This window comes from Hoplias malabaricus, chromosome 3, assembly GCF_029633855.1.
Source record: "Hoplias malabaricus isolate fHopMal1 chromosome 3, fHopMal1.hap1, whole genome shotgun sequence".
Lineage (NCBI taxonomy): Eukaryota > Metazoa > Chordata > Actinopteri > Characiformes > Erythrinidae > Hoplias > Hoplias malabaricus.
This window is the reverse complement of record NC_089802.1, coordinates 33920314-33937055: the sequence shown is the minus strand read 5'-3', so window position 1 is coordinate 33937055 and position 16742 is coordinate 33920314. Positions and strand designations below refer to the sequence as shown.

The 16742-nt window shown below is 42.7% G+C and overlaps 1 protein-coding gene across 4 annotated transcripts in view; it reads right to left on the bottom strand.

Annotated features, from left to right (window-relative positions):
* jmjd1cb (jumonji domain containing 1Cb) overlaps positions 1 to 16742 on the bottom strand; it is a 183765-nt gene that overhangs the window by 29378 nt on the left and 137645 nt on the right. For 2 of the 4 annotated variants that reach the window (XM_066664894.1, XM_066664897.1), the window contains 6 exons: positions 10763 to 10868; positions 6741 to 6865; positions 6340 to 6483; positions 5031 to 5072; positions 4186 to 4474; positions 662 to 2412 (listed from right to left, as the gene is read on the bottom strand). In XM_066664894.1, the coding sequence (XP_066520991.1) occupies positions 662 to 2412; positions 4186 to 4474; positions 5031 to 5072; positions 6340 to 6483; positions 6741 to 6865; positions 10763 to 10868 (2457 nt within the window). The remainder of the gene's footprint in view (positions 1 to 661; positions 2413 to 4185; positions 4475 to 5030; positions 5073 to 6339; positions 6484 to 6740; positions 6866 to 10762; positions 10869 to 16742) is intronic. The other 2 variants (XM_066664896.1, XM_066664895.1) reach the window with 2 other exon arrangements.

The following is a 16742-nucleotide window of genomic DNA, read 5'->3' as shown; positions in this document are numbered from 1 at the left end:
TCCAGACTGCGGGCTACTGCTAGAGTGTCTGTCTTTCAATACTGCTTAATTCTCTGGGTAGAGCTGGACAATATGGCCAATGTTTATATCACGATATATAGTTCCTTTGTTCGATATAACAATATAAAAACCACAGACACCCATAGCAAATGACTGTACCTTGATGTCTAAACTTTTAAAAAATAAATTTGCCAAGTCTATACCTCCCTTATGAATAAATCCACCTCAAAAAACGTTGCTAGTAGTTCTCATTTTAATTAAGTCAATTTTTTCACTTATTTATATAATACATAATAATAAATTGTCCTGCTTATGTAAACTTTTTGTTTATATTCCACATTTCATTAGGTTAAGTAAATACCTGTTCCCACGTAAACAAAAATCAAATCAATAAATAAACTGAGAGAACTGCTGTGTGTAGAAATTACTTCTGCCACCGCTTTAGAATTTTATGAAATATCATGCAGAGGGTTTTTAATTTGAAATGACCGTTTTCTGTGCTTCTAGTGATAGTGATAAATACACTCTCTCTCTCACACACACACACACAGCATTATATATTGATATTGAATTTGTCCAGCACTATCTCTAGGAATATGCCATTTTGCTACAATTCATGCTTAAAAACCTTTTAAATTTTCTGTGCCTAAAATAGACTTACCCTCCGTAGGCTGGCATCTGAGTTCACCGCATTTTCCGGATGCACCCACTTGGAACCGGCCAGTCCGAGCCCTGGTGGATAGGAGTGTGTGCCATTGGGGTACTGCCAGATGATGGGATAGAGGCCTAGGTGGTTGTAAGTGCCTGCTGGATGTGTCTGGGGCAGCAAAGGAGGGGGCGGTGGCTGCTGCTGCAGAAACTGCTGCTGCTGCTGGTGCGGATGCGGGTGGTGGGTTGTGAGGGCAAGGTGACCGAGGCTTCCCGAGTCCAGGCGGGGGTGGCCGCCCAACAGGGATGCGGGGGGCATAGTGGGTAGGACGGTGGGGAGCAAAGGGTGGTGCACTGAGGGGTGAGGGCTGAGAGAGGAGGCGGCGGGAAGAAGGTGCGTAGGGTGATGTGAGCCTGGGGTCAGGCATGTGGCATGAGAGGAACTGTGAAGAGGGTGTAGGTGAGGGGGAAGGTAAGCCACGTGGTTGCTTTCAGCCTCAGGTCGCACCAACGCCGGATCCCGATAAATGGTGAAGTGCTCGTTCTTGTCGATAATGAGCGGGCTTTTGGTGGTTTCGGATGTTGCACTACGAGACAGCACAGGCTTGAACCCAGAACGGGGAGCGGGTTCTGGCTCTGGTTTGGAAACGGGACGTCCCAGTAAGGGCTGGGGGTTGTCGGGATGTCGTCCTCCTTTGTGCCTGGATACTTCGGGGGACGTGTTTGGCTTGGGCTTCAGGGACTCCAGGACACTGTGGGTTTTGGACTTCATGGCATCGGGAGAGGGGTTACGTTTGAGGGCTTTGAGTGCATCAGGCGACGGGTCAGACTTGGACTTGGCGACGTCGGGCGATGGGCTGAGCTTGTGAGGCTTGCGGATTTCCTCAGCGAGAGAGACGCTCCGGATACATGGGACGACGGAGGCATACTGTTCTTGCGCCTGGGCCTTCTCCCTCTCCCTCTCGGCCACAGCTGCCGACTCGCTGACCGACGTCACAGGGCGAATGACCTCAGAGTGAGCAAACTCCAGCTTGCTATCCAAGGTTCGACTTAGCTGCTGGGACTCAGCTTCCAGCTTCCGGCAGTCAGAGGCTGAGGGGTTTAGCACCAAATGTCTAGCCTCTGAGCCATAGGTCTCACAGTTCTGGGAGGCCAGCAGGGCACAGACGGCCTCCGAGCTTTCCCTGTAGCTTGGATGAGATTTGGCAACATCTTCCGTGATGTCGATCACGCACTTGGGGGTTTGCGTCCTGGGTGCCCCTGTGCCGTACTGGTCCTTAGGCAAGGTTTTCACAGTGTTTTTCATTTCCACAATGCAGCCTTGAACCTCAGAAGGACTTGAGCTCTGAGGCTGGCTGGGAGGGGGCAGAGGAGACCTCCTCTCACCCGGTGACCTCTTCTCAATCAGATGCTCGCTTTCATTCGAAACGTCCGCCGCCGCTGGCTTGCTTCTGTTTTCTACTGTGGGCATCTCCTCCCAGGGAGAAAGTCTGCTGATGACGGCTGGTTCCTCCAGGACTTTGCAGTTCTGGGGCTTCTCCTCATCTTCATCCACAGTCTTTGAAGCAGCCTTCCCTTTCAGCTCGCTCTCTGAGCTCGGCTCTGACGACGAGTCCAAGAGCGGCTTGTTTGAGTTCTCGGAGTCGCTGCTCTCGGACTGGTCTGACGTCTCAATCTTTAACCGTTTCATGCCGCTCTTTTTCTCCTCCTCCTCGGCTTTCCTCCGCTTGCTCACAATGGTTTTCGTTTTATTTCTAGAAAAATCTGTAATGCAAAAAATGTATAGTAAGACGAATTATTACATTTAAGTGAAATGTAAACACTTAAAGCAGCACAGATTCACAAACATGACGATTCATAACAGCAGATACACACAATATATTTATATATTAATGAACATCTAATGGGAAATCAATGACTAGGGAGGAATAAATACATAACCTTAATTATTTTTTTGTTTAATTGTTAATAATTTATTAACATACTTTACATTAAGACCTGCATTTACAGTTGATTAAAAACTACATCTGAGCCAAAGTTTTTGTCAAATGCGATAGTTGTATTTTTGCCCCTCTCAATGTCTGTATTTTGTAGAATAATGGTATTTTTATACCTTTTAAACAATTTCATTTATTTCTGTGATTTTTGGGTGTACTGTCATTTTAACACTTTCAGAGTGTGTGAAGTCTGTGTGGAAGTTTAGGGTTAGGGAGGTTGGACTCTTGAGACCATTTGTGAACCAAACACATCGGCTAGACACCGATGGAAGGCTGAACTGTAAGTAGCCGACTAGTAATCACTGGATATTGATAGAGACATGTCCCTGTCGTCTATACCCAATTGTATGCCCTTGCAGTAGAGCACAAGATGCAGCAATCAAGCAGTTCTTCATTAAAAACAAGGCTCAGGAATGCTCGAGTGGTTCTAACCAGAAGATGATGTCACGCTCTACTTAGGTTAGATGCTGATTGAATCTTAAGTGCTGCATTAGACGAGTGATGGATGAGCTCCTGGTTACATTTGTGCTCACTTAAAAGCTCCATTTCACTGCAGTGCTTGAACACACCCCATGCCTCTGATTCTATATGGCGTGGATATATATTACGTATGACAGCGGTCAGCTACCGCAAATCCAGACTTAATAATGACTTGGCCAGCATCTGGTTCCATATTCTCCGATCTAAAGCATGAAACCTGTGAGCCAGTTCTCAATGTATGAAATTAATGCCCTAATAATGGAAAATCCAAATCAATCAGTGTTGAAATGCCAATTCCATAGTGTAGGAAAATTCCATTTCCATGGAATGCAATTAATGATAGCCTGATTATGAATATGTGGACTATATTGAGGGTGGGTAATGAAACAGAGAATAATGTGGTGATACTTCTGTAAAAGAAACTTAATTATACAGTGCACAGACTAAACACTAAGAAAAAGCCATGCTTAGCTTTCTCTTTTGAGGAAGCACTAGGTAAAATTGAGTATTTCTGCTCCTGGGCTCTCCCTACAGTTGCAGAGTTTCTTACCCTCCTCCAAAAGTTGCATAGTGCAGTTTCCGCAGTGCAGAGCCCAGAGTAGCAATGGCAAAGACTCTGTTCTCCCTATAACAGGTCAGCAAACATCACAGTGATTTTGAAGCTGTAATTTTTATGTAAAAATGTTACCTAGTGTTCCTTTAAAGGAAGCAGAATGGTCACTCCACACGATTTGTTATTTCTGTGCTTTTAGTCGATTCGAAAAAAATTAAATTAATTAATTTAATGTTTTTTTTTTTTTTTATAATCGCTGAAATTGTGAGGCAGGAGCACACCCTGAGGCAGGGCACGAATCCATCACAGGGACTGAGGGGGGTGGGGGACCCTCACATTTGGAGAAAACCCTCGCAGACACAGGAACAACACACCAAACTCCTCCCAGACAGTGACCCGAAGCAGGGATTGACAAACAGCTGAATTCTGAAAAGCTTGCCCAATGCTCGCGGTGTAGATATATATTGAATACAATAGAGACTATATATTGTGGTGTGCAGTAGGTACCTCCCCTTCCTCCTCCAGTGTCCATCTTCTCGTCTTTGATCTTCTCATCGTCCGGGACACTGCTGTCCGAGCCCTTCCGCCGTGACGACCTGGATCCGCGCTGCTGACCTGGTGAGGATTGTTGCTGCTGTTGCTGTTGCTGCTGCTGCTGCTGCTGGTGCTGCTGAGCTAGCTGCTGCTGTGTATGTTGAGACTGCTGCTGCTGGGCCTGGGAGCCCTGCTTGGGGGCAGAGCCAGATGAATTCATCACTGGTCTGGGACTGTTGGCCTGGGCGCGTGTGTAATGACCCTGTGGGCAGCACGTGCACACACACAAACACAAAGACACAAATGCAGCAGTGATGCAGGAGGTCATCCATGAGGAAGAGTGAATTTATTGAATGGGTTTTTTTTTCTTTTTTTCCCCAGCACTGATTTTCCACCACAACCACTTGCACCACTAATACCAATACGTCACAAGAAATATAAGGCAATGAAAGAAAGCTCCATCTCAATGCTTCCTTGTCCGTCAACAGCTGGACTACAGACAGTCTAGTCAAAAAAATGGAGTCACATCACTAGCCTTAAAAGGAGAGTTCCTATGGCTCTTCTCTGCTCCATAATTTAAGCCATAATTTCTGCCAGTTTGAGGAACAGCTGTTGCCACAAATGCATCTCATTTGTGCTAGAAAGCTCTTCGGCTTGGAACGCACTTACACTACAGACTACAAAAAAAAAAAATTATACTAACAGTGCAAGTTGCAGAACACTACTACTAGCAGCTCTACAGAATTACACAGGGATATGCAGGTTTCTAGGTAAACAACTCTAGAGCTATTGAGAGGGGAGGGGGCGCGGCCCGGTACCTGAGTGCTTCCTGTGTTGCCGCTTGGTCTCCCTCCTGTGGTCTGCTTGCATATCCCCCAATTAATGTTTTTAACAGGGAAAAAAAAAAGAGAAAAACAAAACAGAAAATAAAAATAAAAATAAAAACAAAACAAGGTGGAACAGAGAAGTCTTGTTAATAATAAAAAGGGACCAGTGATATGTTTGTTCTACAAGGCACTAGGCTTTTATTTTTATTTAAAGTAATATTACCAAAAAAAGTGACAGAGAGAGAGAGAGAGAAAGAGAGAGAGAGAGCGAGAGAGAGGGAAAAAAAAGACTTCTAAGCACATAGGAACTTTACTTCAAAAGCTAGCTACAGACAGATAGCAGACAGCTAGCACTGGACACATGGCACGAGTGAGCACACACACGCACACACACGCACACACACACACACACACACACACACACACACACACACACACACACATTGACATGCACTCAGCATACACACAAAAACAATACTGACAAAAAGACAGTTCTATATTTCAACACAGAACACTAAATACAGTCCTATGCCAAAGTTAGGACACGCTGGTCATAGGCTATTTTTATGCACAATTTATATATATAATATTTGCTGAATTAATTGATTAACCCTATAAACTGAGGACTGTGCAAAACTTAAGCTGCATTATTTTTCATTTTGTCAAAATATTTAATCAGAAAAGGGCGGCACGGTGGCGCAGCAGGTAGTTGTCGCAGTCACACAGCTCCATGGGCCTGGAGGTTGTGGGTTCGATTCCCGCTCCGGGTGACTGTCTGTGAGGAGTTGGTGTGTTCTCCCCGTGTCCGCGTGGGTTTCCTCCGGGTGCTCCGGTTTCCTCCCACAGTCCAAAAACACACGTTGCAGGTGGATTGGCGACTCGAAAGTGTCCGTAGGTGTGAGTGTGTGAGTGAGTGTTTGTGTGTCTGTGTTGCCCTGTGAAGGACTGGTGCCCCCTCCAGGGTGTATTCCTGCCTTGCGCCCAATGATTCCAGGTAGGCTCTGGACCCCCCGCGACCCTAAATTGGATAAGCGGTTACAGATAATGGATGGATGGATATTTAATCAGAAACTGTGCACCAAATCTAGCAGATAAATACATATTTTTAATAATATAATATAATAATTTGCTGCCTGTAGAGGATTATTTCCACTTGGAATTAAAAAAGAAAATTCTTACAATTTGACCAGGAGTATCAAAACTTTTGCACAGGACTATGTCATCTGAGTAAGCGAAACACAGTCAGGCAGTGTGCGTCTGTGTATGTGTAAATATGTATGTCAACCGCTGCAGTACTCACGTGGGCAGTGTTGCTGTTCTGATTAGAGCGTGACCTGCGTCTGGATGTGATGCCGATATTCTCTCCTTTTAGCAAAGAATGGACCACATCATCCAGAAAGGTCATCTGTACCATAGACGGGTCAACGTTCTGAGGCTCTAGTACCTGCAAATGAGAAAGAGGACAATCTCACAACAGTACAAAATTTGTCTAGCTTTAAAGAAATTAGAAATGAGAACTTCTATTACAGTAAACATAGCAATACATCAATGATTGGTAGACACTAAGTCAGAATATCAGGGACAGAACTTTCCTACTGAATATTATAGGAATGTAATACTGCAGGAATATAGCTGCATGAGGAAAGGAACACCATTAAAAACATGTTTAATCAGGAAGAGAGGGTCTGAGTGACCCTATACCTGGTCATTCATCACGACCATAGTGCGGCTGAAGAGGTCGTGGTGAGTGATGATGCCCGTGAACCACTGGGTGGCTGAGTCTTGCCTGTAAACTCGTACGCGGTATCCATTTAATGAATAGGGACCTGGAGAAGCAAAGGCCAGCATTAACCTCAAGGATTCCGGTAAGTGTAGGAGAGAACAAACACAGCTTAAAGCCTACACCTTTCTGTGAATATCACATACATTTGGACAGATATATGGTTTAGGAACACACTATTTACAAAGAGGATACAAGGGGGTTTTATTGAAAACAAAGTTTTTGTAAAACAACAACAAAAAAAAAGTAGTAACTGACAGATACAACAAATTATTTAAAAATATTCCTTAACGACCTATTTTTCACAAACAAAATTAAATGAGAACAAAACAAAAATATTCATTTGAAGTATGAATAAGAATTTGAACTATGACCAACTGTTCAAAGCTCAAAGAATAAAATCTAAACAATGATGTGAAAGACTGATATATGAACCATTATTTCTGATTTGAAAACAAAAAATGGCAAGGAAATAAAAACAGAAAGATGCTCTGTCTGTTTGCTGTTGTCAGGGCAATAAGAGCGGTCGGTTGGTATTAAGTCAAAGTAAATGTTTTTAGTGAAGAGTCAACTCTGAAAGAATCATTTCACTCTTAGAATCACCTTCTGCAGCACACTTTGAACTTACAATATTATAAATACATTTATAAATGTTTAAATAAATGTAAAACGTAGGTTAAGAAAAAGTTCCCCTTATTCCTTTCGTAATTTTTAATGTTAATGTGTTTTAAATTTAACAGCAGTTTTAAGCTATGGCTTATGAAATTTAGTATCATATAATAAGACTAACATAGTAAAACCTTTAAAAATAAAATTAGCTTTTTTTGGGTTTTGTTTATTTATTTATTTAATGAAGTAAAACTTGACTAAAACCTAAAACTAATAAGAACAATAGATACATGACTAAAATATGATTACAACTAATACACATTTTAGTCAAAAGCCTAAGACTAAAACTAAATCAAAATCAGCTGCCAGATGCACTTTATTTTAGCTGTGTATGAAAATATACAAAAATACAAAAATATATATTAAACATCCACAGTTCATTTTACTTGACTGTGCCAACCTTTTCATGTCATAACTTATGGCTGGAATTTTGACCACTTCTCAGACAACTAAATCATTCCCAGGCACGGTGACCGGCAATGACCTCTCCTAACGGAAACCCTCTTCACTAGTAATGAGAGTCAGATGCAAACCAACGTGACCTTTAACCCAGTTCTCGAGAATCCCCAGCCAGTGCACATTCTCGTTCTGCTCTCTTCCTCTGCATGACTGAGCTTGCTCTGAAGCACTGGCTTGGTTCGACTGGGAGATGGAAAAGGACACAAGCACTGGAAGGCTGGCCTGAAGGCTTCAGCCTACACTCTTAGCATAACTGGTTCCGTATCAGCAGGTCACAAACTTTGTAGTCTGAGGCCCCTCGTTGGCAAAAGCCAGTACACTCTGCTTGCCATTATTTTGAACTAACGAACCATGTCCAAGACCTAGAACAAGGTCCGTTTTTACAAGTTTTTCGCTTGAGCTATCGCTGACCTGAAAATACAAGAGACAAGGCCCTTCTTTATAACATTATAGACAACTAAAGTGTGTAGTAGTATGACCATGAATTGATTGATTGATTGATTGGACCTTTTTCATTTAGTTAAAGGAACACTAGGTATTATTTTTACATTAAAATTACAGCTTCAAAATCATTGTGATGCTTCACTGACCTGTAATTGGGAGAACAGAGCCTCCGTCATTGCTACTCCTGGCTCAGCACTGCAGAAAGTGCATTATGAAAATTGTGGAGGAGGGTAGGAAAACACAACCACTCCCTCTCCCTTCCCCTTGATTTCAGGACAGTGCTGTAAAAGTGAATTACACTCCGCTACTGTAGGGGGAGCCCAAGAGCAAAAATACCAAATCTTTCCTTATTGTTAATTTAAGGAACATCCACCATTTTAAACAAAGTACTTTTTTCCCCAGATACAACCAAATCCAATTTAAAGAAATTTCAAGGAAGACTACCAAAATTTTCATACTAAAATTACAGTTTAAAAATCATTGTTGTGCTTCTTTTATCTATTAATCTATTATTGCTACTCCAGGTTCAGCACTGCAGAAACTGCACTGTGCAACTTTTAGAGGAGGGTAGGAAATCCAGCATTTCCTTCCACCCTCCCCCAAGATTTCAAGACTGTGAAAGTGAATTATGCTCTGCAACTGTAGGGGAGCCCAGGAGCAAAAGTATCAAATCTTGCCTAGTGTTGCTTTAATTCAAAATGAGTTGTTTTAAAGTGCTAAATAGCATGCAGTGTTGCTTTAATACACCTACAAAAAATTCTGATTTACTAAAAACCTTTTATATGACAAAAAAGTGTTTTTTGACTTGTAAATATAGCAGAACCTATTTATTGTGGAGCTGCAGAAATATTTCTAATAAGTTTATCATCATAGTAAAGAACCAGTGAACCATGTAAAGAACCATCATGACTCTTAGTGATTCTTTTGAGTGTTCACATTTCCATTGAGAACCACACCCTTTCCTAAAGAACTCTTAAAGAACGATTTTGTTAAGAGTGTAAGACTCAGACCGACAGCATGCAAGTCTTCCATTGCATTTTCATGAGGGGGCTTCACTGCCACCACAGCCTTATAAACGGCCCGTGTTCGGCCACGAGGGGCTGGGTTCCATCGTGAAGTTGAGTTAGCCGCAGAGTGCTACCGTCCTACTGCATCACATTACAGCAGGCCTGGCTATTATTCCCTTTCAGTACTGCTCAATGCCGCTGCACTGCCCTCAGCCAAGTCTGGGAACACCTCCGCTCTACCATAACACATGCATATAACGTGATTATCGGAACAAGACATGCTCCATGCTAATCGAAGCTTTAAGCACTTTTATATCATTTGGCTGACATACACAGCTGAAAGCATTAGGTGTGATGTATTGTTTTGTGTCTTCTTCCAGTTTTACCGTTGTTTATAATTTTTTTACTTGTTTAACTAGCTCTCCCTTTATATTTTGATCTTTCTACAAATGTAAAGCACTTTAAAGCAACATTAGGCAGCAGTTTTACCTTAAAATTAGATTTAAAATCATTAGCAGGTTCTCCATCCACTAAGTTGTTTGTGAATTATAAAAAAAAATGCGCACAAAAGACCTGAATGCAAAAGGCTGAAAATTCACAAAAACAATTATCAAAATATTAAATAAAGTGTTTTACAACTGGACGAGGTGGAAAGGTCATTCTTTTCTGCAGATACTGCTTTATTGCGCATAACTTTTGCAAATGTTTTGAATTGGAAACCTGGCTATTGTGAAGCTTCACCGACAGGTAAAAGTGTTCAGGACTGCACTTTGTAACTTTTGGGTTTCAAAACAGTGCTGTAAATTCGCTTTACACTCTGTTAAAGGCCCAGGTGGCCCAGGTGCAAAATGAACAAATCTTACTTAGTGTTGCTTTAATTCAACATCAGTGGCTTTGTGCTCCAGAATTTAATGCTATGTTTTACAAATCAAAACCATACTCTTTTCTCTTCTCTTTCTTGCACAGTTTTCTCCTTCCATCCACTACTAGCACCAAAGCCTTTGGCCTGGAGATTCTTTCCATTCTGCCATGTCCTGCCGGCTGCCAAGTTCAACAATTATCTCTAATTGTGGGCCTGGAATGCTGTTGTGGCCCTTGTAAACAAGACCTTTTAGCCAAGAGCCACCAGAACAGTCTCCCACTGTTCAGGCCCGGGCCAGGTACAGCTAAGAAGCCTGGTCTGGCAGGACGTGAGCAACACAAGAACCACACACACATTTACCACCCACACCACACCAGAGGAAGAAGGGGGAAACACGTGGACGGCTTCTTTGTTAAAAAGGTTAAAACCAATTCCAGGATCCGTGTTTTTCCAAAGAAAACACGCAGTGATTGTGGAAGGGTGTGTTTTGACATAGCCTTACCTTGCATAAAAATTTCCTGCACTTTTTGATCTTTCACCCAGCTTTTCACTTCTTCGTGAAGCTGCGGATTGTCCCTGAGAACAGGACTCAAGCTGTCCACTTCATCCTGCAAAACAAGAAGAAGAACGTGCACGTGAGTTAATGTCCGAGAACACACGTGAGCTACATGTGGATGTCTCGTTAGAGACAGAGACAGCCAGTCCTTTTCCATCCATATTCAGGCAAGATGGTGAACAGTAGAACACTTAATTAAAAGCATTAGAGGCTGATTGCAGAGTTGATCCTGCTGCTGGAGGCAAGGAGGCTCCAGTCACCAGCTAAGTGTCAATTACCCAATTACCTGCTTGTTTATTTATTTGTTTTCTGGAAGGATCTTGTAATGACCACTGTGGAGTGGTCCGCCTTTCTAAGCTTTTCCAAAGACAGAGGAGTCCTGCTTGTGGAGGTCAAGGAACAACAACCCTTCTCTTCTGACTTACTGTGTACTTAGAGGATTTCTGTCCTTACATCATCAAGTTACTGACCAAAGTTCACATGGCCAGGTCACACACTACTTTCTGACCCTCGCATAGACCTAGGGTGTGTCCAGAAACCCCCTCTTCTTTTTCAGGACCCCTGAAACTGATTTGTTGACACTATCTTGAAGACTGTCCAAATATCAGAGGAGACTAAAGAAAAAAAAATCCTGATAGAGACCCCCTGAAGCAGCTTCCAGCAGAGGATACATGAGTGTGTACTACTCAGGAAGTCTTTTAAAGATTCTGGAATGATATCGCTGCATGCCGTCCAAAGAGTACAAGAAAATAGAGAAGGAAACACAAAAATGTAACTCAGTCACAAATACGCAGCAGGTATAAACAGATTTAGATATTCACAACGCAAATTAAGGAACGGAACTGCAGTATATGCGCAGGCTCTGGGCAGCAGCTGCTATTGGCTCTGATTATTAGGAGTGTGCTGAAAGCAAGCGTTGTGATAGGCTCACTTCATCAGTAATCAACATCATATTTGAAAGGGATCAGCTGTCCCACTTTCTCAAGTACAGCTCATTCTCTCCATTCTTCTGCTTTCTTCCGGGGTGGGAGTGGAGCAGTAGAAAGGGAGGGGGGGGGACAAGAGCAGTAGCAAAACTTTTTGGAAGCACCCCAAAATATATCCAATGAACACTGCCTCTCCCTGTAAAACTTATCACTGCTTACACAGCCCTCCTACAGCCAGATTACCATGTTTAGGGCTTCAGAGCTTTGGCAGTAATATACAAAGAATGATTAAGTACACACAATAACGCAATCGTTTTTGCACTCGTCTGAATGTGGATATTTTCAAAACAGGAGGGAGGAAAATATACATTCCACATTTTCCAATCTCCAGTTAACTCTTGCACGTGGTGATCAGCTGTTGTGATTCTCTCCTCTCTCCATGTTACCTGAACTGTACGGGTCTTAATCAGAATTCCACTCAGATTCTGCACTTGTTATATTCATGTTTTTGAAGTCCTCTCTCTAACTTTCCAGAAGGGCTGGACCCTCTCGGTTCTCACTTTGTTTTCTGATGTTGTTCATCATATCCTTTAACCCTGTTCACTCCAGGGCACCGCTGCTACTGTCTTTTCTTGGAAACTTTACAGCAAACCCCAACATATCTTTTTTTTTTCCCTGTGATCACACAGTTGCTCTTGCCTTTGCTTTCCCAATCTTGCCAGCCTAACCCACCCACATGCTCCTTACTAACCATGGATTAACCACAAGCCAGTGTGAAAACCCAGATACTCCATTTTAAGTCCTTCTAAACACGCTCGGAAGCCTCAGATCTCCATTTTAGTCTTACATTCCTGTTGATATCTGAATCGTTCAGAGTTCTGAAAAGTGAAAAGTGCTATTAGCAAGTGCAGAATGTGACTATTAGGTTATATGCCTTTATGTCTAAAATTACTTAATATATATGTGAATGTAAAAATGCCATAAAGTACCCACTTATGGTGCAATTCCTAGCCATGCCTCAGTAAGTATGTATGTATTGGTGCTTTTCCACCACATGTGAACGGCACGGCTTGGCACGCTTAAAGCTTGTCGCTTTCCCACTGGCACACTTCCCCCGTGACATGGAGCCGGTGACGTGGCAAAACCCTGTCTCTCAGGAATTGCTGGCTTTGAAAACCACAACAGCCGTTGCTATTCGCTGCTAATTCATTGTGTATTTGCGTGCTGTTTTCGTTTTTTGGACTGAACACAGCTCCGCAGATCAGTTTTACTTTGCTCGTTCAGCTTTCACTGGAAATTTTCATCAGCGATCGGCCCAAGGAGCATATAAACCTCTTCAAAACATATCGAGGTAAAGTTACGAGCTGCCGTTGTGAGTCTGATAAAAATGTGTAAGCTGCTGTAACTTAAGAGATTTTACAGGTGGCATGTTTGTGCTGGATTTGGGTTTACACTTCAACATTTAGTACGTACTTGGCACGGTTGGAACCTGAAGTGTGCTGGGACTGAAAACCTACCCAGTGGCAAGGGCCATATGTGAGTGAATTACAACCATGAGGTGCATCGTTTATGAAAAAAGAAAATCCTGAACCAAATATATTATTAATACCAGTTTTAAAAAATCAATGGGTCAAGTGAGCTTGCAGTTTTCTCTGGGGAAATAAAAAAAAGACCAAGGAAGCATGCTAATGCAAACAGAATAAACACACTCTTAAAGAGAATAGTGTGATGCATATGCTAACAGAGCTAATTGGAATGCTCTGGAGCCTTGTGTGTGTGTGTGTGTGTGTGTGTGTGTGTGTGTGTTATACTGAGGATGAAAGTGTAAGGAGTAAGCTGGAGTTTCTCACGCAACTCCTGTGCAATCTATGATGAGTCCCAAGCTGCTACAGGGCAGCATGAAGCGCTCGAAAATTCGATCCACTGCATGAAAACATTCACTTCACAGACTTTCAGAAAATGTACAGCTCTGCATTAAAGTTTGGGTGCAAATTGTTATATAGTGGTTCAGCTTGTTAAAGACGCTGTCCACTCATATTTAAATATATAAATATTCCATTTAACCTTGAAGATGTGCCATGAAACCTAAGCATTTAACCATGTTATAATTAAACTATGTTTATACAGTAGTTAAAAGCTCCAAAAATCCCTATATGTGGTCTCCTCAGAACTGTGAGGGCATGTCAAACAGTAGAATGGTTGTCTCTAACAGAGCAATATCGCTAGCGAGAACCTCTGAGACTAGCCTTGATTTGGACGCCCCTGCAGGTGGAGAGAGCTGAGGTGTACCCATAGAAACTGCAGTCTATAATAAAAAAAATTAAAATAAAAAAATAAAATACGCACACACACTGAACCCCTGTGACACTGTACTGAGGACCCGTGCCCTACACAGCTCCAGTGCACTATAAATGCTGGCTGGTTGGATGACACCAGTCAGCGTCGGTTGGCAGGAGAGCCCATGTACCACTTTTAGACGTCTGAATGGCGGTAAGGTCGGGGTGGCTACAGGTCGTTACGGGGTAGTAATTTTAATGCAGTCCAGATGCATGATTGTTTTCACAGAGGAGACGTATAATACATTTCAGATATTTCAGTACAAACATTCCCTTGATAAACTCCTCCAATTCCAATAGGGCTTTAGAGCCTGAATGCCCTGGAAGGCAGTGTCTTCATCATGTCAAGAGCTGATGTCATGTCAGCCAAACTGAAGGCCAATTTACGCTTCTTCACTGACTCAATGTGAGCCAGAGCCTGCAGAAGTGCCCTAAGCCATTGTTAGTGTTTATTCTTGTGTGTTGGTGTGTCCGAGTAGCTCTGCAATTACACCACCAAACCACTAGGGCCTAATCACAAATATGTTACTCCACCCTATGTAGTGCACAATGTCAGGCTATGGTGAAGGATTGCAGAGGAAGTATAAAATGAGGTTTAGTCCACTCCCACTCAACTGAAAGCCAAGAGAAGGACACTGAAGAAAAATAATTTAGCATTATCTCAAAAGACAAAAGCCTGCATCTTCATTCATTCATTCATTATCTGTAACCGCTTATCCAAATCAGGGTCGCGGTGGGTCCAGAGCCTACCTGGAATCATTGGGTGCAAGGCGGGGAATACACCCTGGAGGGGGCGCCAGTCCTTCACGGGGCAACGCAGACACACACATTCAAAGCCTGTATCTTTCAGAAGCCATTTCAGAACACTTTAATCATTAAAAACCTGCCCATTTGAATTAACACAACTCAGAGGTCATCTCACACAAGAGAAAAGGCTCAGGGCTGGAACTACAACACGTCGCTTGTCCGCTGGCCTCCAGTAAACATCTGTTTGAACACAAGTGCGTTTCAGCTGAACTTCCTCAGTAAAAGTCCAGGCATTTGGTTTCAGTACTCAAAAAGTTAATGGGCCCTCAGTGGGAAATCAATCTCGAGTGCCTGAGTTCTTTCACACACTAACTTCTGTAGTAGGTTTCCGCTTCACCAGAGCCTCCAGTCAGCCTGGTGTGAGTTTTTGTGTGTGTGTGTGTGTGGTTGGTAGGGGTCAGGCAGGGTGATAGGGAAATCCGCCCACCACTTCCATTAATTGTTATTGGTGATGAGGAGTGGGAGGAGGCTGTGTGTGTGTGGGGTGGGGGGGGGGGGGACTATTTACACACTCAAATCATGGCTGATAAAGGGAAAGAACCACAAAGAGCCTCAATATAAAGAGTTACAGAATACAGAGCAAACTAGGGGCAATTATACACATATCGGTTGGTATTATACATACGTTGGTCGATGATCTATAAAGGACTGTAAATGCATTACTTATATTATTGTCAGTAAATCAGCAGAATAAAAATGGTCCTAAAATCACAAAAATTTCTGGGACAATATTTCAACCACAAAAACTAGCTGTTGTCACAGGCCTGGAACAAAGATGTAGAAACCTTGTGTAATGAGTTGAAATAAGCTCCAATCTAGGCACACAGTTTAATATATAATCTCCAAAGAACAGAATGAAAATAGTGCCAAGCTCTGGAACAGCTGTACATGAGTCTATTGGCACTTTTCCACGGCATGGTACATGGTACTCTACTCATCTCTACTTGCTTGGTCCCTGGTCTGTTTTTCCACTATAAATTGGAATGGTGCATTGCATTTTGCCATATTGACGATTTTCTCTCTTTTATACGTCATGTTCGGCCCTTACTCGGCTCAACTGGAACCAGGTGCGAGCAGGAAATAAGAAAGCACCTACACTCAGTTCCAAATTTGCATACAAAAGCAGAGCCTAGGTGAGCCATAAGGCCACCATGCCCAACATACTGTGTGGTTAAGAGAAGTATAAAGCCCCCCCCCCCCCCAACATTGGGCTGTGGAGCAATGAGACCATTCTCTCTGAAGTGATTGAGCTCTAGCTAATATTTTTGGATTGGTATCTTCTTAGAGTAAGTAAGTAAGTAAATAAATAAATAAACATAAATTGAAGTATTATATTATGTTTAACATGCACCCTCCCACCACTCCCAAACATATGTGAGAACAAACTGCTCCCTCAGAGACCCTCCTTAATACCATTCTGCACTCAAATGTCAGAGTACAAAAGGAAATACAAAAACAACCCCACTTCTGCACTCTCTCTCTCTCTCTCTCTCTTGCTCTACACAAACACACAGTTGTGGTGTGGTCAGTGGCTTGCTGACTGCAGAGTCGTGGGTGCAACTCCTTCCCCAGCAGTGCATGGCTGCACAGCAAAACAGCTATCAAGCTGAAAATCTGGAGTACGCTGTGATTCACTCTAGAAAGTGCTCACTTCTGCTTTTTGTATAAAAAAAAAAAAGAACGTTGTGAGGAAATGGTAAATAAAGGAAGTTGACTAGCTGAAGTGTTGAGTGAAGCTGGCCATGGGGTCAGCGTGGTGTTGTGTCATCGAGGTCTGCTGCGGTTCGTAATCAAATGGCCATCGATGGAACATTTGAAAATCAGCGTGGCTCGGCTCGGACGGAATAATGTGTCACT